Source organism: Podarcis liolepis (assembly GCF_965112155.1).
Source record: "Podarcis liolepis genome assembly, chromosome: 4".
NCBI classification, from domain to species: Eukaryota; Metazoa; Chordata; class Lepidosauria; order Squamata; family Lacertidae; genus Podarcis; species Podarcis liolepis.
In genome coordinates, this window is record NC_139558.1 from 98,521,588 (window position 1) to 98,546,338 (window position 24,751).

Sequence of the window (24,751 nt, forward strand, 5' to 3'; positions counted from 1 at the left end):
ACAGACGGAATCTTCTAGGGCAGTGGATGAGATTATTGCAAGGCATAGCCTATTGACTAAGTCAGTTAAAAGTACGGTATCTAGTTTAGCTTATATGCCTGTTGTCTTTGTCCATGGAGTTTTCTTGGCAGGGATACTGGAGTGGCTTGCTGGTTCCTGCTCCAGGTGGATCACGTTTGGTCAAAATTCTCCACTAGGACCTGTCCATCTTGGGTGGCCCTGCACGGCATAGCTCATAGCTTCTCTGAGTTATTCAAGCCCCTTCGCCACAGCAAGGCAGTGATCCATGAAGGAGAGTCCCAAGGACTTGAGACTGCCATGGACTGCAAGAAGATCAAACCTATCCATTCTGAAGGAAATCAGCCCTGAGTGCTCACTGGAAGGACAGATCCTGAAGCTGTGGCTCCAATACTTTGGCCACCTCATGAGAAGAGAAGACTCCCTGGAAAAGACCCTGATGTGGGGAAAGATGGAGGGCACAAGGAGAAGGGGACAACAGAGGACAAGATGGTGGGACAGTGTTCTCGAAGCTACCAGCGTGAGTTTGACCAAACTGTGGGAGGCAGTGGAAGACAGGAATGCCTGGCGTGCTCTGGTCCATGGGGTCACGAAGAGTCGGACACGACTAAACGACAAGTTTAGCTTATGTCAGGAACAATTTCTTGTACAAATGACTGAAGAAGTAATCATTAGCAAAGCAAATGTATTTGCTAACTTAGTTGGATTCCCCACCTCCCACCCTAGTATGTGAACACTACTTGCTTTTAAAACAACTGCTGCTCTACAGACTCATTTAGAGGAAGGCTAAGAGTTTAAGGAAGATAAGAGCTTCATCAAGCGGTATAATATTAACCGCATCAACTGCCTGCTTCCTAAATCTGAGACAGAACCAATCATCAGTGGTTTGGGGTTTCAAAAATCCATAGGACTTTCAGGAAGTGAAACCAACAGCTTCAAGAGAAATGGCAGGTGTTTCTTTTTTTAACAGCAGGCTTAAATTCCAGTGGGACTTCTACTGTTTTATCATGACTTCAAATGCTGTTTTAATGTGCTTTCTAGCTTTTCCTCCTTGACATAGGCAAAGTTCCTGCTCAAATCTTCAACAGCTGCATAAGAGCAACTATGCACAGGATAGCAGTTCTGCTATAAAGTCTTAGAATCACAGGGACAATCCTAGAATTCATACTGCCCTGTGCATGATTCTGCTTCCAGCTCCAATGGAAGAACTACCTTTTTCTCCCAAAGTGGCATCACATGATCAAATGTTCTATCTATATATTTAATCAAACCTATTCGAGAAGACTCCCTGGAAAAGACCCTGATGTTGGGAAAGATTGAGGGCACAAGGAGAAGGGGACGACAGGGGACGAGATGGTTGGACAGTGTTCTCAAAGCTACCAGCATGAGTTTGACCAAACTGCGGGAGGCAGTGGAAGACAGGAGTGCCTGGCGTGCTCTGGTCCAGGGGGTCACGAAGACTCAGACATGACTAAACGACTAAACAACAACATTCATTTTAAGAGCATGCAAGCTTTCGAGTTACAGAAACACCCTGGGTTAAGAGAAAAATAATGTTCTCTAATTGTTAACTGGCAAACTCACACCAGAAGAACACTCACTGAAAAGGCATCTGTCTTGTATCTTTTACTCTCTAGGACCTATTGCTTCATATACCTGCACTGGTGTAAAATGATTCAACGTCCTACAAGAAATGGTACCACACAAGCCTTTATTGTGCTGACTCTCCTTGGCGATGAGCCTCAGCACTCAGTATGCACAATTTTGTGCTAGTGTTTTAGAAGCCCCTGATTCTGCCTGCTTCTCTCATTCTGTCCCTATAACCCGCTTTTTGTACAAATTATACTTGGGCAGAGGGCACACGGGTGGCGCTGTGGATTGAACCACAGAGCCTAGGACTTGCCGATCAGAAGGTCAGCAGTTCGAAACCCCTCAATGGGGTGAGCTCCCGCTGTTCGGTCCCTGCTCCTGCCAACCTAGCAGTTCGAAAGCATGTCAAAGTGCAAGTAGATAAATAGGTACCGCTCCAGTGGGAAGGTAAATGGCATTTCCGTGCGCTGCTCTGGTTCGCCAGAAGCGGCTTAGTCATGCTGGACACATGACCCGGAAGCTGTACGCCGGCTCCCTCGGCCAATAAAGCGAGATGAGCGCCGCAACCCCAGAGTCGGCCACGACTGGACCTAATGGTCAGGGGTCCCTTTACATTTATACTTGGGAAGGGACACAACATGGGATGGCTACAGCACCATGTGTTGCTGTAGTGGTGCGACACCAACCTAAGACTGGCCTGGCGAACTACACAGCGAGCAAACCGCTCAAATAACAAGAAGGAAAAGATTTATAATCCTGAAAAACACAGTCTTGATCTTATTACCATGTCAACGGAACTGTTACTGCTTAGGACAATTTTTGTATTTAATGGAATTTCCAGTTTAACAGTTTCTGGACATTAATAATGAACTTAACATACCTTAACTCTGCTGAGATCAGCAGCAACACTCTGAGTAGCAGAAAATATGAGGGGTGGCCAACATTTTCTTTTTTTAGGAAGGATGAACAGGAAAAGCTCATTGCTAGTAGCTGCATTCCACACCAATTCGGTCTCTTAGCAAAAGTGTATTTGTTACATATTTTAGACGCTTCTCCCGGCAGCAAACCAAAAGCCTCACACATCACTTACTAGGGATCTACTCTTCTCCTCACCTCCCCCAAGCTAGAATTTTAGTTGTTTTTTTGGCAGAAACCTCAAACAGTTCAGCCTAATGGTACATATTTGTTATGGAAAGTTTGAGCCTGGACAGTCAATTTCTGGGAAACTGAAAAGAGTGCCTTATAATGGAAAGAGTAGAGCACTTTGAACTGGCATGTTTGTGGCCCAAAGTAAAACAGATACTTGCTTCACCTTTTAGAGATATTTCAACCTCAAGTGTCTTCCAACAATCAAGACTTTTAAAAAGTGCGCATCTAGTCACAGACTGCACCATAGGTGGGATTCTTTGGGAGACCATACTATTTCCCCTCAAGCATTTTAAGGTATTATATCAAAAGTTTAGAGTTTTAGGGAAACACAGTTGCAAGGGACTCCAGCAATCATTTAGTTCGTAAGATGGGCTATCCCATACCTAAAGCACTCTAAAGGTAAAGGGACCCCTGACCATTAGGTCCAGTCGCAGACGACTCTGGGGTTGCGGCGCTCATCTCGCTTTATTGGCCGAGGGAGCCGGCGTACAGCTTCCGGGTCATGTGGCCAGCATGACTAAGCCGCTTCTGGCGAACCAGAGCAGCGCAAGGAAACGCCGTTTACCTTCCCGCCGGAGTGGTACCTATTTATCTACTTGCACTATGACGTGCTTTCGAACTGCTAGGTGGGCAGGAGAAGGGACTGAGCAACGGGAGCTCACCCCGTCGCGGGGATTCGAACCGCCGACCTTCTGTTCGGCAAGCCCTAGCCTCTGTGGTTTAACCCACAGCACCACCTGCGTCCCTAAGGCACTGTAGCAAGTTCCTATCCAGCTTTATCATTTCAGAATAAGAGACCTTTGTGTGGGTAACATGCACACCATCAGAGGAATTGCTGCAATCATACGTACCACTGAAGTGTCATAAAATGATCTCAAGACAAATATTTATAATACAATTTTAAAAACCCACAAAAATTACAGTAGACCACGAGATAGCATGGGAAACGTTTTCCTTAACTGTCACCTGGTGGCAAAGCTAGCATTTGAGGGTTAACACAGAAGGTCTTTGGTGAATCTCTACTGGAAGAGCAGTCCCCAAGACCGGCCCAGCCACACGGAAGGCTCAGTTTCATGTTGATGTCAAATGAGCCTCATTCACTGGGGACAAACAGTGATGCTCCTACAGGTGATTTCAGTGATAGAGCTGTTCTGGGTTCTGGTGGTTCCTAAGGCAACCCAGACCTAAGTTGCTCAGGGCTTTGTAAGTGAACACAAGACACTGAAGCTGCCTTGACAGCAGATTGACAGCCAGTGCAGATGTTTGAACAACTGAAAATCTAGGGACAGTAAAAAGCAATAGGTGTTGTTCTTTTCTAAAATTTCCTCTGCTTGGTAAAATGTTAAGCCACAAAAAAGCACCCAAGATGGTCTTTTTAAACCGATTTATAGGTATAGATAAACAGCAATCCAAATTTCAGTCTCTTTTGTTCCATCCACCATCTCTCTCTCTCTCTCTCTCTCTCTCCCCCATGCACTTCCTTCAGCCTTGAAGAGCTATCCTGTCTCTTGACCAAGCCATTTCCCTTCTCTCTTAATCCGCTAGGGAGAATCTGTTTCGCTCAGTACCGTGTCCAGTACTGATCAGAGTCTGCAATGCTAGCAAAGCTGTATTACTGGATATTTCTCACCTTTCAAAACATGTTTCTAGCCCTATCTTTCATCCTGATAGCTGCTCTGTCTTTCACTGGAGAACAGTTCCGGAATATCATTCTGATCTGGAATCTGTTAACTTACAAACTAACATTAGGGGCAGATCAATGGGGTGTTTGCTCCAGGCTTCTAGCAGCCAAGCCAAGGACAGCCTCTCCCCTAATTGTTTCAGACAGATCCTGGAGACCAAATACAATATTTTGCCTCTTAGGAGAAAAGAGATATACAAAAGATGGGTAGGGATGTGGTAGCAATAGTGGTGAGGACACATTATAAAAGGCTAAGGTTTCCTTTGGATCCCCAAAGTCTAGAAATGACCTGTTTGACAAATCACATGGGTCTTTTTGAAAGGCATGCCACAAGACTGATGCAATCACCCGGTTATCAGCAATCTGCTCTCATATCCAGGGCAGGGTGTTTCAGACGGGCTTCCTTCAACATTCAGTAGCGCAAAGAACAACAAAACTGCCTTTGTGAAATCAATGCCAAAACCGTTGCGAGAAATAACTATGAACTCCTACCGGCTGGGCTGAATTTTAAACAGATAAGATAGACAGATAGATAGATAGATGCAGGGCCCTGCAGAAGTAGTTAATAAATTCTGAAATCTACGCATCAGGGAGAAATGAAAGAATACGTCATGCCACCAAGCTGTGACTGAGTAAGGGAACAGGGGCTGCCACAGCAGAGGCTAAAGAGAAGAAATGAAATGGAGAAGATGACACGTGTGTGTGTGTGTGTGTGTGTGTGTGTGTGTGTGTTTTAAACACCCCTTTGGGAAAGAGGAAATATATCATCCATTGAAGATTTATAGTGAATCTATTTTATTTATTTTTAAATAATTTGTTTTATGTACCACCAAATCCCAGGGGCTTGTGAAAAGGACTGCAGTATGTATTACACAGTTTAAAAACCTGAGCTGACAGACAAATGAGTTCAGGGCACACTCCTCTGCCCCTCCTTTCCTTGATTTAACCCTCCCTCTAAATAAAGCAATTAAAATTAGAAAATTAATTACTGTATGTTAGTGAAATGCAAGCAAGGCATGTGGGGGATTTCCAGGTTATTACCTTTCTTTCTTTTTACTGTATGTCACATATACAGCTATCTCCCTGTTGCACAAAAATCCAATGAGAAATGAGCGGCTGGCTCTCCAGGAACAAGTTCATTCCCTTCAGGACAAGCTCGCTAACCCAGAAAAGATGAGAAGCAGAGAGATTGCTGGATGCGGCCTTTAACAGGAGGGGAGTGAGGAACTGGGGCTTGTCTCACACACAGCCAGCACTAAAACCACACACAGACTAAGCCCACAACAAAATTAAAACTGTTTGGTTAATGCTTTCTTTTGGACTGCATGGATGTCCCGAGGGAATGAAATACTATGAACTTGCTCATCGTCTTTTGATTTAGAGACAGAGGAAGATTTGAACAGTTCAGAGAGGAAAGAGGAAGCATCTGACTGGAGAAACACCGCCACAACTTGAAGAGTTCACAGTATGTAAAAATGCAAAGAATTCCTTGAGACAGCTTGCCTCTTACTCTTTAGCCACCAGAAGCCAACATACCACCATTTTTCTTTTTCGATGTTCTGAAGGTTTAACGCTACAGGGCTTTAACTTTGCAGCCTCCTTCCACCTTGGCACATCTCAAAGGACCTAGTTCCAACATTCTGCAGTCAGATCTTGTTCACCTTTCATCTAGTACCAAACAGAACCCCGCTCTCCAAAGGACTGCTTGTATTACTAAAGGTTAAGGCATGATTCTGGAAGCACACACAGATGGGACTAGCTGATGTCAGTTCTCATTTTCTTGAGTGCAGGGCTTTGGAAAAGGCAAAAAGGTCTTTTGTGACAATGTATTTTAAGGGACGGAGGGAGGGAGGCAGGGTTCTAGAACAAGGAGGAGGACACTGAACTTTCAGCACATGTTTGGCTGCACCAAAAAGTACACATGAAGATGCCCTTTCTTTCTGCCCTGTTTTGCAAATGCATCCACACCTAAACTCACCTCCCTTCTTACTCACCCTCAAGGCTGGCTCCCTAAACATACGAATTCAATTCCACCCTTGTCAAAGAAACGAAACACCCAAAGCACAGAAAAAGTAACCACTACAATTAGGAAACATTTAAGCCTGCATTTTTCCATCACTCGATGAAGCCGCTCAAAGTCATTCCAGATTAAAAGGCCCATGTGCCCCAAAAGCAGCTCTAACAAGCCTCTGTGGGGAAAGAACTTGCCAGCTGGGCTACCAAGATGGCCTCTTCCTACATTTGTTGCAACATCTGGGCACAAACAGTATATTCAAGGAGCCCTGAATTCCAGTATCTAGAAACTACAGACATACCTCAGGTTGCAGACGCTTTGGGTTGCGCGATTTCGGGTTGCGCACTGCGCCGAACCTGGAAGTACCAGAACGGGTTACTTCCGGGTTCGGCGCTTGCACAGAAGCGCTAAATCGTGACCCACGTGTGCGCAGATGCAACGCTGCGGGTTGCGAACGTGCTTCCCACACAGATCATGTTCGCAACTGGAGCGTCCACTGTATTGTGGGGCAAACACCCCAAAGGAACTTCCCTGACCAAGCTGAGAGTACCTCACAGTCTGTCTGTAAGCTGCCCTCTGTCTAGAATGCACAGAGAACCTGCAGCTTAAGGTTCCCACTCCCCCTGGGGAGCCAACATTGCGCATCACCCCTAAAATGCCACAAACAAAAGCAGAGAGATAAATCAATAGGGAGCGGAAGGAAGAAAGGGGATTTTGCAAGCTGCCAAACAGAAAGGGAGAGGAATAAATCGGGCAACCTCTCTAAGATACAGTGGTACTTCTGGATGCGAACGGGATCCGTTCTGGAGCCCCGTTCTCATCCTGAAGCGAATGTAACCCGCGCCTGCGGGTCACAATTCGCCGCTTCCGTGAGTAACATCATTTTGACTGTCTGCGCATGCGCGAAACCCGAAAGTAACGCGCTCTGTTACTTCCCGGTCGCCGCGGAGTGCAACCCAAAAATACTCATCCCGAAGCTACTTCAACTCGAGGTATGACTGTATCTCAAAAGGTCTGGGCTATCCTTCTCGTTTTTTAAAAAAATCAAAACAAGATTAATAGCACATACTTTGGGGAGGGGGGCTATAAGACTATGTAGAAAATCTGACTTGTGACACTACCTGTTAACAGTGGTGTAGCGTGGGGGGTGCAGGGGGGGCCGGCCGCACCGGGCGCAACATTACCTTAGGGAGCGCAAATCCACGGGTTAGGGGGCGCAAATCCACGGGTTAGGGGGCGCAAATTACTTGCCTTGCCCCGGGTGCTGACAACCCACGCTACGCCACTGCCTGTTAAGTTCACAATAATGGTTCCCCACCCCCCAGATTTTATGGTAATTTCATCAATCAAAGTCTCTAAACAGCTCCATGTTATGCAGACCACCGCAGTTTCTTTTTGTCACTTTCTTCAACACAAGCGTTGGGTTGTAACTAGTTCTGCGTGAGCCAAGCCCTGCTAAGATAACAGGACTTTCCTCTCCTCTCCTCTCCTCTGCTGCCTCCCACATGTCACCCCAAATCTGCTCCAGAGGGTCCCCCCATCTGGAGAGGGTAAGCCCCGCTGCGCAAGCAGAAGTCGGTTCCACTGGCGCCACAGCAACATTGGATACAACCCATTGTCTGAAATGTGATCTATGAGGCCAACAGCATAATTCACCAAAACAACTGTAAATCCGGGATTTTATGCACAGCTAAGTATAAAGACTCACATTTAGTGCACATATAGTTATGTATTTTTCTAACTTTCAATCAATTTTTTTTTCCAAAAAAGACTCACGTGAGGTACTATTTCTAGCATGTTTCAAAACCTTGTGGAGGCAGTTCTTCTGTACAGGGCCTGCTTTAACATATTCTTGGGTGGGTGTGGGGAGAAATACTTAAGCAAACATTTTCCAGGAAAATATAATTAATAAGCTTATTTGCTTTGGACACCTGCCATATGCAAAGCCTTTTCTATGATATCTCTCAAGTCGATACACTGCAACACACATGCACAGTTTCTGCTGGGAGTTCAGAAGTAGTGCTGGTATTTTATGCCTGTTCTAAACAAAATTTACTGTTTTTATTTTTTTCAAGGTTTAGATAGAAGGCAGTTCTCTCCCTACTGCAACCCGAATTGGGTTATCCAAGTAAAACAGAGCTAAAAATACTAGCTGAGCCCCATTCCACACCGATTATGACAGTGCTTTCTTTACCAGTGAAAACTGCAGGAGTGTTAGGGCAGCTGTTATAGCAGCACTTGACTTTTATTGTTTATTTAAAATAAAATAAAATAAGGTATCTGAAGAAGTGTGCATGCAAACGAAAGCTCATACGGAAGCACAAGACATGAGGTCCTTATACTCTAGACCAATAAGTAAGGTAAAGGTAAAGGGACCCCTGACAGTTAAGTCCAGTCGTGAACAACTCTGGGGTTGCGCTGCTCATCTCACTTTACTGGCCAAGGGAGCCAGCATTTGTCCACAGACAGCTTCCGGGTCACGTGGCCAGCATGCCTAAGCCGCTTCTGGCGAACCAGAGCAGTGCACGGAAACGCCATTTACCTTCCCGCTGGAGCGGTACCTATTTATCTACTTGCACTTTTTGGCATGCTTTCAAACTGGTAGGTTGGCAGGAGCAGGGACCGCGCAGCGGGAGCTCACCCCATGGCGGGAATTCAAACTGCCGACCTTCTGATCGACAAGCCCTAGGCTCAGTGGTTTAGACTATAGCGCCACCCGTGTCCCTGGACCAGTAAGTACTGTACATCAAATGGAGAAGTAGCGCCCAGCTGACACCCAAGGGAGAATAATTCTGTAGGGGTTAGGAGGCTGGGTCCAACAAGAGGCAGCCATCATTGTCTTGACACAGCTGCAATGCCCCCTCAGTTTCTGTTTTAACCTTTAGCAGCAATCAAGGACACATTTCCAAGATTTCCAGTGCAACTGTGAAAACTGAGATGTTCAGGACATTGCACAAGACAACAGATCCCGCAGCCTAGGCCCGAGTGCAACAATACCACCCCACCCCAGGAATGAAACCTGTACTGCGATTAACCTCCCCCAACAGTTTCGGAAAATGATACAAGAATGGAACAGCAAGCTTTCAAGGAAAATCACAACCCATCTGTACAATGGCAAGGTCACAGCAATGGCAGATGCCTCAACAGAAGCAACTCCTCAGAAAACCTCAAGTCAGCAGCAATTAACGTGTACAATCTCTGAACTGGATCCGTTCCAGCAAAACAAGTCAGGCATCAAACAAGCACACTGTCAAGCAGATCAGTGGGCAGCTGCCCCTCCGATAGGAAAGAACCGCAGCACAAATTCTTGTACTTGGAAAAAATAATCTGACAAAGAGATTGAACTTGCAAAATCGCAAGAGAAACACCGAGGTTAGAATCAAATAATTGTAATTAAATGGTGCAAAATGCAAAACCATCTTGAAATAATGTCAGGGATTTTCGTTTAGCAAAAGCGCCGCTGGCAGCACTTTGGGGCTGCACATGGAGGCATTAAGTAGCAGGGGCCGCAGAGGGCTAAACATTCTGCTTCTTCTCCCTTCTCCTCCCCCAGTGCTGGTCCTTCAGTCAAAATTAGCAGCCCTCCCATGGATCCTTTCGTAACAAAGGAAAAACATGCTGTGCCACATCTGTTTCGTTCCCAAGTTTCCGAAGTTTGGGACAGTACAAGGTGTTCTTGATTGTAACCCGGAGATTGCACAAATCTGAAATGGAAGCAGCGTCCTGAAAGAGGGGAGAGTCCGGACCCCATTGTCTTCAAGGTCTGAGTGGACGCAAGAGCAACCCTGGGAGCATATGGCAAAGAATTTAACTCCCAAGAAGGTAAAGCAACATACAAGGTTAAGTGCTCCTAGAGATCTTTCTGATCACTAAGAATTTCTACAGCAGCCCCCGCCTGCTACCATAGACACCACGTTGTTTTGATGTAACGTGGGTCTCAACATTACCCTCCCCTTCTCTGATGGCTAGTTTTGTGCATCTTCATCAAACAGTTTCCATGCCCATTGCTTCCTTCTTTGCCCTCCTGGCTCATATGAACAAATGATGCTGCCATAAACCAATGCAGACCACCTACTCTTGCTGGCTATAGCTCCGTCAGGTGGAGACTTCGCCCATATTCTTTTAATCAAAAGATGCCACAAATTGCACCTGAGTTCTTCTGCATACGAAGCATTCATTTTGCCATTGATCTCCCAGCCTCGGGTTATATACGCTTCAGGTTACAGACTCCGCTAACCCAAAAATAGTGCTTCAGGTTAAGAACTTTGCTTCAGGATGAGAACAGCAGCAGGAGGCCCCATTAGCTAAAGTGGTGCTTCAGGTTAAGAAGAGTTTCAGGTTAAGAACGGACCTCCGGAACGAATTAAGTACTTAACCCGAGGTACCACTGTACAATGCAACTTTTGTGCAATGCAACTTTTCCCAATACAGTGGTACCTTGGTTTGAGAACAGCTTAGTTTATGAACAACTTGGATTAAGAACGCTGCAAACACGGAAGTAGGTGTTTTGGTTTGTGAATTTTTCCTTGGAAGCAGAACATGTTCTGCTTCCTGTTGAGTGTGTTCCATTTGTAAATTGAGTCCCCTGCTGCTAAGAGTAAGCACGCCTTGATTTAAGAATGCTTTGGTTTCAGAACGGACTTCTGGAACGGATTAAGTTCTTAAACCAAGGTACCACTGTATTGGGAAAAGTTGCAATTTGGAAATTTAGCTGAATTTCTGCATTCTAGGTGTAAGGGTGGGGCATTTCTGCATAAAGTACAAGCAACATTACTGTCAAGGTTCAGGACCACACCACATCAAAGACCACCTCTCCCCATATGAACCGACCTAGACCTGGCAATCATCACCTGAGGCCTTTCTTCATGTGCCCCATACACGAGAGGTCTGGAGAGTGGCAACACAATAACAGGCCTTTTCTGTAGTGGCTCCTTGTTTGGGGAATGCTTTCCCCATGAAAGATCGCCTGGCACCTTCATTATAGACCATTAGGCACTAGACCAGGAGTAGGCCACCTAAGCCAGTGGGCCAGATTCGGCCCAATCGCCTTCTTAATCCGGCCCGTGGACGGTCGGGGAATCAGCATGTTTTTACATGAGCAGAATGTGTCCGTTTATTTAAAATGCATCTCTGGGTTATTTGTGGGGCCTGCCTGGTGTTTTTACATGAGTAGAATGTGTGCTTCTATTTAAAATGGGTTATTTGTGGGGCATAGGAATTTGTTCATTTTTTCTTCAAAATATAGTCCAGCCTACCACATGGTCTGAGGGACGGTGGACTGGCCCACAGCTGAAAAAGGTTGCTGACCTAAATGAAAACATTCCTTTTCCCTCAGGCCTTTGGCTAATTAAACAATCTATAGCCTTTTAAACAGTGTGTGTGGGAGGGTTATTTGTTTGTTTGTTGTTGTGTATTTTTGTGTTTTTATATTGTAAACTGCCCTGTGATCCTTGAAGGAACGGTAGCATAGAAGTTTAATAAATAAATAAATGTCTACTCCCAAAGAAATTCTCTGAAGACACAAATATTGCCGCTGGTCATATGATGCTAGACAAATTGCTCATTGGAAATCAGATATGCTCAAGTATTTGGTGCTGAGGTTATAACATTATTTGTATGAAACTTAAGAAGACAAGCACAGGCTAGAATAAAAACAACAACACGTCAGCTTAGCTATGATTTAAGGATATTGCAAATCAAAGTGCCTTGAAAGCTCATCCTGGGCTTCAAATTACTAATCCGACCAGATCACTGGATTTTCTTCTTCTTTTTTGGTCCAGCACATTTGTATTCCAGATATGTATGACAGAACTAAAATTACATCATGCTCTGCTGTGCCAAAGTGGTGTGTGTGTGTGTGTGTGTGTGTGTGTGTGAGAGAGAGAGAGAGAGAGAGAGAGAGAGAGAGAGAGAACGAATGTAAATAATTTAAGAAATTAAGAGGCATGGAAGGTCTCCAGGAAAAGTGACATTAAATTGATTTTTGGATCATCCTCCCAGACTGTATTAATAATTAAAACGGCATTTTGAAAAGCACACTGCACAGTTGTCTGTCTGGGGATTTAAGAGTGCCCATCTCATATTTCACCCTCAAGACAAAGTCCAAGCAACGGTTCCTGCACAGGCACCACCAAAATGCACACAGGGGCTCACAATAAGGTCTGTGCGCAGAAGGGTAGTCATTAGTGACACCGCTGAGATTTGAGCTTCTGGGGTAGCGGGGAAGGCAGGAAGCAGGCTTTGTCCTAAACCCAGTATAACGCCTGGTTCACAAATGGAGAAGCTCAATAGTGATGAGGGGGCAAAAGTCTCTGAAATCTTCTAAGGCTATACTGGCCCAGCTGGTAAAAATCATAGAATTGTAGAGTTGGAAGTAACACAACAACAACAACAACAATAATAATATATTTATACCCCCGCCTATCTGGCTGGGTTTCCCCAGCCACTCTGGGCAGCTTCCAACAAAATATTAAAATACAATAATCTATTAAACGTTAAAAGCTTCCCTAAACAGATGTCTTCTAAAAGACTGGTACAGTGGTACCTTGGGTTAAGTACTTAATTCGTTCCGGAGGTCCGTTCTTAACCTGAAACCGCTCTTAACCTGAAGCACCACTTTAGCTAAAGGGGCCTCCTGCTGCTGCTGCGCCGCCGGAGCACGATTTCTGTTCTCATCCTGAAGCAAAGTTCTTAACCTGAAGCACTATTTTTGGGTTAGCGGAGTCTGTAACCTGAAGCGTATGTAACCCGAGGTACCACTGTAGTTGTTTTTCTCTTTAATATCTGGTGGGAGGGCGTTCCACAGGGCGGGTGCCACTCCAAGAAGGCCCTCTGCCTGGTTCCCTGTAACTTGGCTTCTCGCGAGGGAACTGCCAGAAGGCCCTCGGCGCTGGACCTCAGTGTCTGGGCAGAACGATGAGGGTGGAGACGCTCCTTCAGGTATACTGGACCGAGGCCGTTTAGGGCTTTCAAGGTCAGCACCCACCACCCACTGGCAACGCAGGAAGCTTTCTGCCCCACGTGGGGCTCGAACCCATGTCCCTGAGATTAAGAGTCTCATTCTCTACCAACTGTGCTATCCCAGTTTACGTGCTGCTAGGGAAAAACTGCAGAATAATAGGAATAATAAAAATACAGTGGTGCCCCACAAGACGAATGCCTCGCAAGACGGAAAACTCGCTAGATGAAAGAGTTTTCCATTTTGGAGGTGCTTCGCAAAACGAATTTCCTATGCGCTTGCTTTGCAAGACGAAAATGTCTTGCGAGTTCCTGCGGGTTCCCCCCCCTTCTCTAAGCCGCTAAGCCGCTTATCAGCTGATCCGATAAGCCGCTAGAAGCCGCTAGAAGCCGCTAGAAGCCGCTAGAAGCCGCTAGAAGCCGCTAGAAGCCGCTAATAGCACTAATCCTCTAATCCGTCAATGGGCTTGCTTCGCAAGACGAAAAAACCGCTAGACGAAGAGAATCACAGAACGGATTCTTTTCGTCTTGCAAGGCACCACTGTAATAAAATTTTATTTATATCCCGCCCTCCCAGCCAAAGCCGGGCTCAGAACGGCTAACAACAATAAAAGTAACACAGAAGGATTGTGTATGCATTCAAGGCCCTGTGCCACTTTAAATCGACCTCTCCCTGGTTCCGTTCAAATGCAGTCTGGACCTAAGTGACCAAGTGCAGCTATTCATCGAACCTTTTCAGTGTCAGGTTTTGCAGTCCAATGATCCATCTAGCCTCCAGCTCCAGAAGGCGGCTATCGTTCTCTACTAGCGGGTAGGGAAACCAAAAGCAGAATACATTCATTTAGCCCTGCCATGCCTTGGCTCTGCGGATTTTTCTTGCAATGTTGTTGCTTCTCTATCACCAGATGAACTGCTATTTAGTTAATAGCTGACTGGTCAGGGACAAACTTTGTTCTCCAAACTAAACCCCCTACCAGCCAAATACATTACGAAGATCCTGCAAAACTTTTCTCATTGTGATCTATCATTGTTCCATAAATAAGCCATAGGTAAAGGCAAAGGGACCCCTGACCATTAGATCCAGTCATGGCCGACTCTGGGGTTGCGGCGCTCATCTTGCTTTATTGGCCGAGGGAGCCAGCATACAGCTTCCGGGTCCATGTGGCCAGCGTGACTAAGCTGCTTCTGGCGAACCAGAGCAGCGCATGGAAACACCGTTTACCTTCCCGCCGGAGCGGTACCTATTTATCTACTTGCACTTTGACGTGCTTTCAAACTGCTAGGTTGGCAGGAGCAGGGACCGAGCAGACCCAGATCCCTTCCCCCTTGCTAACTATGGTTTATCAAAAATCTGCAAAAAGAAAGGACTTAAAAAAAACCTTACACTTTGCTTAAATTGGAACTTTCTATTACCTTGGTGTAAGAAGCACAGAAAATTGCTCTTTAGCCACCTGGTGAGCTATTTGCTTAATGTGAACCTCTGCAAATATGTAGCATACTGGGATCGGTTACAGAGCTTTGTTGTACAGTTGCAAAGATTAATTAGACCTTCCCGCCGGAGCGGTACCTATTTATCTACTTGCACTTTGACGTGCTTTCGAACTGCTAGGTTGGCAGGAGTAGGGACCGAGCAACGGGAGCTCACCCCGTCACGGGGATTCGAACCACTGACCTTCTGATCGGCAAGTCCTAGGCTCTGTGGTTTAACCCACAGCGCCACCCGCGTCCCTCTAATATGCCATACATTGCTTCAAAGCCTGCTATTACTACTGCACAGGGTTTTTTTGGCCAGGGGTGGGGATGGTAATAGATGCTGCAGACTGTGGAGAATCTCCAGACTGTTTAGAAAAGATCAGTTCAAATCTACCACCAGACAGCTGATGACTGGGGACAGGGTAGAAAAAGCTCAGTCATTTAACACCATTTTACGGACATACATTAAAAACCAGGCTGAGATTTTTAAAAATGCTGTTTATGTGTGCTCAAAAGGTTTGCGCATGCCCAGTGCAGCGCCCTCTTGGTGGGGCATTCATGCCATTCAGCGCCCTCTTGGTGGGGCGTTCATGCCATTCAGCGCCCTCTTGGGGGGCTTTCATGCCATTCAGACCACAGCGCCTTTGGGACACCACTCAAAATTCGAAAGCATGGTAAAGGGGTAACCACAAGTCCAAAGGCTCTCTGAGCAAGCAGAACTACCGTAATTCCCTAGTTCTTTAGATCCAGGCTGCAGAAAATACTCAGTGTGCACCAATTCAACATTCAGCATGCATCACGTTCCACACTGGCTCAATTCAGACGTTAACACCAAACACACATGCACTAACCATAGGTTTAGGACCCAAATCACAGTTTGAGCTTTCAAATGCACACTATCCAAAAGTGACTTGGAGGGGTTTACCCGCTTTCACCAACTATCTTCTCAGCACCAACAATGGCCTGTAAAATCCAACTATGATTTCCAGTGCTGGTTTACGGCTGACCATAAACCAAACTATCAAGTCAAACATCATACTCTGACTTCAGTAACACATACAGGCATGGTCTGATAGATGAACTGACCCATTCCCTCTACTCATAATCTAGGGGGTTTGTAACTTGACAGTGTTTAAAGATAGTTACAGCTTTATTTGGCTGGTATTACACAGTAAGGAAGCACAGAAATATTTTTGAATCTTCCAAAATCTTAAGACACAGCATGAACTTAAGTGCAAAGCAATAACGCTCTTATATTATTCCAACACTGTATCATATAACAGAATCTATAATACAGAGAAGGGAAATATAAATTATTTGACTTAATTTTATCTGCCATTACCTTCATAATATTTACTAAGTCTGTCTGATAGTAGCGATCTTGGTGTGCATTCGCGGCTGCTAAAGTGAGAAGGTAGTCATTCCTCGCATGAGTAGCTTTGGAATTACACTCAGACCGTCGTGCTTTTAACTATATCAATAAAACAAAATTAGTTGGTAAACAAATGATGAGCAATGATTAAGACATGTAAGTTTAACATTGTGAAGCAATAAGAGGATGAAGTTTAACAGCCCAGTATATCTTCCCAATGCTACCTGCTGCAATTCTTTATGGACTAGAATAGGTATCTAATTAGATACACAATTTTGAAATAAAATAAGCAGGGTACAAATATATAATACAACTTGTCATTTATGCGCTAAGTGTTGAGGGCTCAAAACACTTCGTGTATGTTCTTTTACTAATAACCCCACAGAGCGGATCATTATAACCACAATATACCGTAAATGAAAAGCTAAGCTTTTGACATAGTGGGTTATTTAATGTCACCGGTGGAGATTTTAACTTCATTGGCGACAAGAATGCATCACACTACCCCTAAATGGCTCTAGTAAGGAACATAAATAATATATTTTATGAAGGTTGCATAAGTACTGCATAACAACCAGAAGAATTGCTTGCCACTCCTATAATCTGAGATGGAATCTGAGTCTTTGCCCTTTTGCCTTCTGCAAATTGTGTATTACAGAATGTTCTCAGGGCAAAAAAAACATTGTCCTGCCATAAGCAGACTAACTGGGCTGGCAAAGTAGCTACAGGAGACACTTTGCCGTACACAATGAGGTAAGCAAAACAAGACCATATTAAATATAATCAGGTAAACAGGCTTACTGGCCAAAGCCAAGAGCTCTGCTAAAACCCTGCTTGCTAAACCCAGCAGGTGGGAAGGGTTTGGCACTGGGCAGTATTTCCTCCTCTGGGAAGAGGTCAGAGTTGCACTTGTGGCAGAGATGGAAAAAGTTCTCGCAGATTATAGACAGCTATATCGTGATGCTGATGAGAAATGCTTAAGAACTTCAAATTCCTGGGTTGTTCTGAATGGATTCTAATGTACTGTTACACCTAGAAAACAAGTCCACCCTGGTCACAGTTTGGCCAGTTTAATGAGGCTCTGCTTTAGGGACATTCCCAGCTCACCCTCTAGACCCAATATATCCCTAGAATTATATTGTGCAACACTCACCTTTACACTTGCTTTCTGTAAGCTTATCCTTGACTGAAAAAGACTAAGTTTAGACCTGTGAACGAAAGCAAGACAATCGATCAGCAGATGTCTAGAACAGGAATTACATTTAGAAAGCAGCTCATCTGGAGATGATATGGATCCAATATGGATGTAACATAGACACAGCACTAGAGAAAATGGAGACAACTCTTTCCTAGCGACTCGATTCGATTCTAAAGGTGACCAGCAGAGTGCCTGTTTACAGGCTTGAATTACATCACTAATATTCAAGCAGGGTGCATTACATAAAGCTATTTTAAACACATTTAGACGCAGGAACTGCAGACACGTAGTTACATACTTGGCCTCAATATCGGCCTTTTCACGGACAGCGTGAGCCATCTGCTCTGTTTCGAAGTACTTCTTCTTGCCCTTAGCTAAATCTTTGACCGTCTCTTGCAATTCGGCCTGGATTCTGGTCAGCTGGTCCACACACTGAACAAAAAAGAACACACAAAAGAGGAAAAACTATTATTGCTATCATCATCAAAGTAGAACAGTCGCTACTACTGTATCCCTAATTCAAAACAACAACAACAAAACCTTCCATTCTGAACATATTGACACAGAGTATTCGTATTCTGTACATGCTGCTGCAAGCTGACATTGTCCACTATGGGAACATTGCAGAGTGTAACCGCAGCCAGTGCAAACTGTTATACTTGGGAAGATGACGCAGGCAAAAAGGTTTAACAGATGTTCAGCACATAGAAAGTAATTGCACTGCCAACATAGCAAGTAATTGCACTTACTCCATGGGAGCGTGGCCATAGGATGCTGCAATGGCCACTGGGATAAATGGTTTTTTAAAGAGCACTGGAGAGAAGGTGGTCTACTGATCACCGCCAGCTATAATAGCCAGAAATACGACTCCATTTTCAGGGACCCCACACACGGGGGGATGAGTTTCTCCATCAAATATTATTTGAGATCATCCCTGGAGCACCAGGTAGGGCACCATCTGTGGAGATGGACCATTGGTTTACCTTGGATTCCTGCGTATGTGTGACTAGGTTACCTTGACTCTCAGTAAGTTCACCTCAAAGAATGGCGCTTACTCCAGAACATAAATCTTCCCAAGGCAAATTCTCATATAAGAGTTATTTTTGTGACGTGCTGAGACCATATAACACCGGTCTTGAAAGACCTGCATTGGCTCCCAGTACGTTTCCGAGCACAATTCAAAGTGTTGGTGCTGACCTTTAAAGCCCTAAACGGCCTCGGCCCAGTATACCTGAAGGAGCGTCTCCACCCCCATCGTTCTGCCCGGACGCTGAGGTCCAGCGCCGAGGGCCTTCTGGCGGTTCCCTCATTGCGAGAAGCAAAGCTACAGGGAACCAGGCAGAGGGCCTTCTCGGTAGTGGCGCCCGCCCTGTGGAACGCCCTTCCAGCAGATGTCAAAGCGATAAACAACTACCTGACATTCAGGAGACATCTTAAGGCAGCCCTGTTCAGGGAAGTTTTTAACGTGTGATATTTTATTGTATTTTTGGTTTTGATGGAAGCCGCCCAGAGTGGCTGGGGAGGCCCAGCCAGATGGGCGGGGTATAAATAATAAATTATTATTATTATTATTATTATTATTATTATTATTATTAAGTGTTACAGATGCTACATGGCATGCAATGCGTGTGTTATAGACAGCAGCTCTCCCTGCATAACACACACACACACACAAAGAAATGTGCGCTTAAGTCCCGTTTGGAACTCCAAGAGAGGCATTCAGCTACCATTTGCAGTCTCTCCAGATCTATGACAATGGTCTCCAAATTTTCATTGATCTTTCTTGGAAAAATTACAACTTCCATTTGCAGAATGCAAGCGAAGCAACAAATAGATGCCATTTCTTGTGACCTCACCGTTGCGGATACAGGGAACAAGTACAATAATTGATTTCGGATCTGCTATTTATATGAGAATGTCTTTTGATAAATCGGAAGAGGAGGAGGGCCTAGGAGAGCTGTCTACCAGCTTCGGCTGATGTGCCAGTTACAGTCTTTGCCGGACAAGGACGGCAATATTAACCTTGAGATTGACTACTGCAATGTGCTCTCTGGGGAGTTTTGCTTCAGGGTAGTCCAGAAACTGCAGGGAATGGAGAACTCAGCGGATAGGTTACTACATGGTGCAGCCTACCAGAAGCCTGTCCTCATACAACCACACTGGCTGCCAGTATATTACCAGGCCAGGTTGAAGCACAAGGTGCTAATTAGCTAGAGGCCTGCTTATGTGAGGGAGCACCTTGTCCTGTACCCTTGAGATCTACACATCAGGCCCTCCTGGTTGTTCTGTCACCTGCATCTGAACATCCTGCAGCCTCCTTGCTGTGACACTCAGCCTTCAGAAATAGACTGGAAGCTTCAGAAATAGACTGGAAAGAGAAGCTGCTGAATTGCAACTCATTACCAAACTCAAAACCATGGAGAGACCTGGTCTGAACAGAGACATTGGATTCTTATCTCATTATACATGACTAAGCCATTTCTCACCTTCTCACCCCTTGCCTTTTCCTGTAAGACCTATTGCAGTCGTTAAGAGTCGTCAACAGGCTCATCTCAGCTATCTGCCAATCTCCCATTCCCACCACCCTTCTGAGTAATACCCCTCCCCACCTTCTCACTATATAGAAGGATCTGGCAACTTCTGTTTCAGTGTATCTGAAGAAGTGTGCATGCACACGAAAGCTCATACCAAGAACTAACTTAGTTGGTCTTTAAGGTGCTACTGTAAGGAATTTTTTTATTTTGACTCAGCCTTTGGCATTCCTTCCCCCCTGAAGCATGACAAGCGCCCATCTCAACTGTGTTCTGACATCTGTTACAGACCTATCTTTCTGTTTTTAGATTTCTCTACTGCGCTCGTTTCTTTACTGTGATGTTCCCTGTTGTTGTTTTAATATACACTGTTTTAATACATTTCGTAAACCATCCTGGAATTTGATAATTAAGGGCAGCATGTAAATATTTTAAACCAACCAACATAAAGAAAGGAGTGGGTAGGGTGAGCCGGGATACAAAAACCTTTGGTTAAGGCAACTCATACTTCTATACTGATGCGCACAGGGCTTAAAACGGACCTGTCCAACACATGTAAATGAAGTGCTGCATTCTTTAAGAAGCTGCTGCACTGGTGCACAAGTACACCCAAGATTTAGGACTAAAAAGTCCTGACAATAACGGATTGGCATAACAAGCTACAAGAATTTGCTGAAATGGCGCCGTTGACAAATAGCCAGAGAGGCAATTCAAAACAAAAATTTATGGAAAAGTGGGATAGATATAAGATTTATGTTCAAAACTACAGTAAAGGTTCACTATCTATGTTAGCATTCGATTGACGCTGGAGAGAGACTGAGTTGAGAAATAAGACCAAGGGTACATAATGATATAGGAATGTATTAGATAAAATGTAAAGAAATGTACCATAATAAGAGTACAGTCATTTGTAAAAAAAGGAATATACAACGGGATAGACAGGAAGTCCAAAGTGTTGGTGCATATATGATTTTTGGAATAGTTTTTTGTCTTTGTGTTTTTTCTTTAGGTATATAAACTTTGTAAATAAACTTTGTATACATGCTGAAAATTATATTATAATAAGCCTTGTAATGTAAAATGTTAATGTTTACTGATGTAACATAAGAATGTTAATAAATAAATAAAACTAAAAAAAGAAAGAAAAAAGTAGGACTAAAACACACAATACATACAAATGCTTTTGAACAAAACCCAGGCAGCTGCTTATTTGGGAGGATGTGACTTGAACTGAAACAAAGAGGGATGATAAGCTTCTCCCAGTTGCTGCTTTTCAACTGCATTTACACACACGTGCACAAGTTCAGGACATGATTATTCTTCCACACATGCATCTAGAACCGAGCAGAGGCGAGAAGCAGCTTCAGGGGTGATTTGAAGGAGAAAAGCAGGGATTGGAGGAAGAATTAAATAGTCTTCTCCTGTCACCTCTCCACTGCCCTTTCCCCAAAGCTGTTTTACCCTGTGAGATGCAGTTAAATTAGCGACACATGGTTTTGAACTACCATATTTTCCGGCGTGTAAGACGACTGGGCGTATAAGACGACCTCCAACTTTTCCAGTTAAAATATAGAGTTTGGGATATACTCGTCGTATAAGACTACCCCTCTTCCAACACACAGCAAATAAAATTTTTTTAAAAAAAAAACAGTCTCCAGTCCGGCTCAGAAATCCGCTCCACTTCCCAGTGGCCGGGGGTGCGCTTAATGCTGTTGTTGGTTCCCTGCCTTTGTTGTGAGCCTTTCCTTTTCTTTTACTCGGGGGCTGCTTGGGCCACGTGTCTAGCTGCTGGGGCAACGCGAGGCTGCCATTTTGGACCACGTGGTCTACTACCGGGAGCGGTTAGGGTCATTCTGTTGCTGGTGACTGGGGAGGCACCTGGGGCCAATTTTCAAGCGTATTTCTGCTTCATCTAGAGAGCTTGGTGTCCTCTGATTTAATTTACTCTCATTTTGTCCTTTGGTGGGGAGTTGCTGCTGTAGCCGGCGTATAAGACGACCCCCGACTTTTGAGAAGATTTTCCTGGGTTAAAAAGTAGTCTTATATGCCAGAAAATACATTAAGTTCTATCCTAACACTGACCTGCAACCCATTTACCCAATGCAAAATTAATTGCCACGATGTCACTTTAAAACCAGCTGAAGATTAGCATCTAAACTGATGAATTGGTACCTTTCACACTGGACATGTTTCAGGTACACATACATGAAATATATTGCTACAAAGCTAGGAGACTGACCCTTCAGCTACTGAATCATTTCTCAAAAAAAGAGGGGAAAAAAGGAAAAGTAACATTTGCCTCCTTTAATCAGAATAGCCCCCTTTGTGTATTAAGGCACAAGGTTGCCTCTGTACTGATTTTTCTGGCCAGCTGCCTGGGATGCCTTTACAGGATGTGGCTGAATCATCTCGATTTCCGCTACACCCTTAGATCCTTCAATAATTCCTCAAACATTTTAAAAAGGTACCACACCTTAAATTCAAAGCCTACCCCAGACTAACTGGGAAAAGTTCAAAGCTACCTCCAAAGATGCTTATTTTTCATAGATTTTTTGCAGCGGCACGGGATGTATTTGATTTCATTGCGAAAGCAAGCTGTGATGCCTGTTCTCCCCCAGCTATTTCAGCTAAAATACAAGGCACATGATGGTACTTTGTTGCTTCAGAAAAAAGAAACTCAGTTTTAACTTCAACAGAAAGCATCTGTGTACATCATCTCGAGAGCGGCAGAGTCGAGACAAGCCTCAAGGTCATCTGGCTCAATCGCTAAGCCCCTTTGCCTCAGATGAAACACACTTAACAAAATAACCTTAGTGGGGGGTACATCTCCCCCTCACTCCTCTCTCTTCAAATCTGCACCCTGGAACACAAACGTTTGAAACATCGGACGAACTGTTAGGACAATACCTTCTTCAGCTGCTGTTCTTTAAAACACTTGACTGCCCTGGCAGGTTCAGAAATTAGGTTCTTGTAATTTTCACAGATATTGAGTCTGGATTGAGCCACTTGCACTGTGCCTTCAAGAAATGATTTCCACACTGGATACATGCTCCTAAAATACAAAAAAAAAAAAAAAAGGAGAGAGAGAGAAGGTTGGTATCACTTGCGCCAGTTAATGGGCTGTTGGAACCATCAAAGGCCTGCTGTGATAAGCTTGCTAGGCAATTTGAGGGCAAATCGCTCATCTTCATGCTGCTGCAATCCTGTCTTCGGTGAGGTGACTTTTTCGAGTCTGTGGAATCAGGCCTGACTGTGGAACTGACTTTCAAATCTGTGAAATCTGACTGACTTTCGAGTCTGTGGAATCAGGCCTGATAAAGCGATTCTGGCTGTCCATCCCACTACTTGCCCTCTTGACCCTTGCCCTTCCTGGTTTATCCGTGAAAGGGTGGGGGAGGAATGAGCAGGTGAATCCAGGGGGTAGTTGGCATATTCTTGCATGAGGATGTGGTGTGCAGCACTTTGAAGGAGACAGTGCCCTTGGAACCATCTCTGCCCATGAGGTCCAGGACCCTTCATGGTAAAGAGTGACCATCACCAGCTTCAGTTGCAGCATCAACTGTGCCTTTTCCTGGACAAATATGAGAGAGACAAATATGTCTATTTTTACATGCCCTCTACTGGTTGGCAGTTCGAATCCCTGCCACGGGGTGAGCTCCCGTTGCTCGGTCCCTGCTCCTGCTAACCTAGCAGTTCGAAAGCACCTCAAAGTGCAAGTAGATAAATAGGTACCGCTCCGGCGGGAAGGTAAGCGGCGTTTCTGTGCGCTGCTCTGGTTCGCCAGAAGCAGCTTAGTCATGCTGGTCACATGACCTGGAAGCTGTACGCTGGCTCCCTCAGCCAATAAAGCGAGATGAGTGCTGCAACCCCAGAGTCGGTCACGACTGGACCTAATGGTCAGGGGTCCCTTTACCTTTACTTACTGTATCGACATCTTATTTGCCTTTTTCCCTCTACTAAATAGCTGCAACCTTTCCTTACAGGGAAGTTGTTTCAACCCCACGATAATTCTGATATTTTACAGGAAAAAGTGTTCTCTCCACTCTCAAGGTTGCAAAGCACAGCACTTGCTCTCCTCTCTATTTAAATCTCCCTTTGTGTAGAGATTTTCATAAGGGTTACATGGCAAATCTGAAGAATCATGAACTGTGCAGGCTGTTTACGCTAGCCAGATTTAATATGTTTCCCTCAGTGATAGTAAGAGGAAGATATTTAGCTCTCCCAGAAGCAGAGTGTCTCTGCAAATGTGGTAGGCAGGAACCTGATATGTTGAAGCATATTTTCTTTCCTTGTGATTTTGGCATTTATGCCAGAAGACAATTGTTAGAGGACTTGCAACTTAACAGGCTCGGCTCTATGCTGCCAACGGTTCAGGACCTGCTCTCGGACAGGAATGATCAAATGACTTTAATTTTTGAGTGCTGTCCATGTGGAAAGACTGGGCCATTATAGAGAAATTTAGTGGTTCTTGATTGGTCGGTGATGTGGTAGTGTTATACTGTATTATTTATGCAAATTGTTATGCTGAATCCGTATTTTCCACAATTTGTATACAGTGTTTGTTTTATAATGTGTGGTTTGCTATGCCTAATAAAGAGCAGCTTGAATGAAACGCTCCATTATTCTTTTTCACCTTTCTATCCTTATCAATCCATCTCTCATGAACTTCCTCCATTTAAGCAACTTATAACATTTAGCACAACAGCATATGCAAATTTGTTCATACTTATTTTTTATACTGCCATTCATCTGAGGATCACAGGACAGT

At 44.6% G+C, this 24,751-nt stretch overlaps 2 protein-coding genes across 11 annotated transcripts in view; one reads left to right on the forward strand and one right to left on the reverse strand.

Annotated features, from left to right (window-relative positions):
- Positions 1-24,751, forward strand: part of LOC310705311 (uncharacterized protein) — a 145,288-nt gene that overhangs the window by 115,994 nt on the left and 4,543 nt on the right. The gene's annotated exons all lie outside the window — the stretch shown is intronic.
- Positions 1-24,751, reverse strand: part of FCHSD2 (FCH and double SH3 domains 2) — a 145,951-nt gene that overhangs the window by 54,908 nt on the left and 66,292 nt on the right. For all 10 annotated transcript variants that reach the window (XR_014525178.1, XR_014525179.1, XM_083499537.1 and 7 more), the window contains exons 5-8: positions 22,891-23,035; positions 17,751-17,884; positions 17,408-17,462; positions 16,225-16,353 (exon numbers count right to left, since the gene is read on the reverse strand). Coding sequence is in view for 8 of the 10 variants with exons in the window: in XM_083499537.1 (XP_083355663.1) it covers positions 16,225-16,353; positions 17,408-17,462; positions 17,751-17,884; positions 22,891-23,035 (463 nt within the window). In the remaining 2 variants the exon portion in view is untranslated. The remainder of the gene's footprint in view (positions 1-16,224; positions 16,354-17,407; positions 17,463-17,750; positions 17,885-22,890; positions 23,036-24,751) is intronic.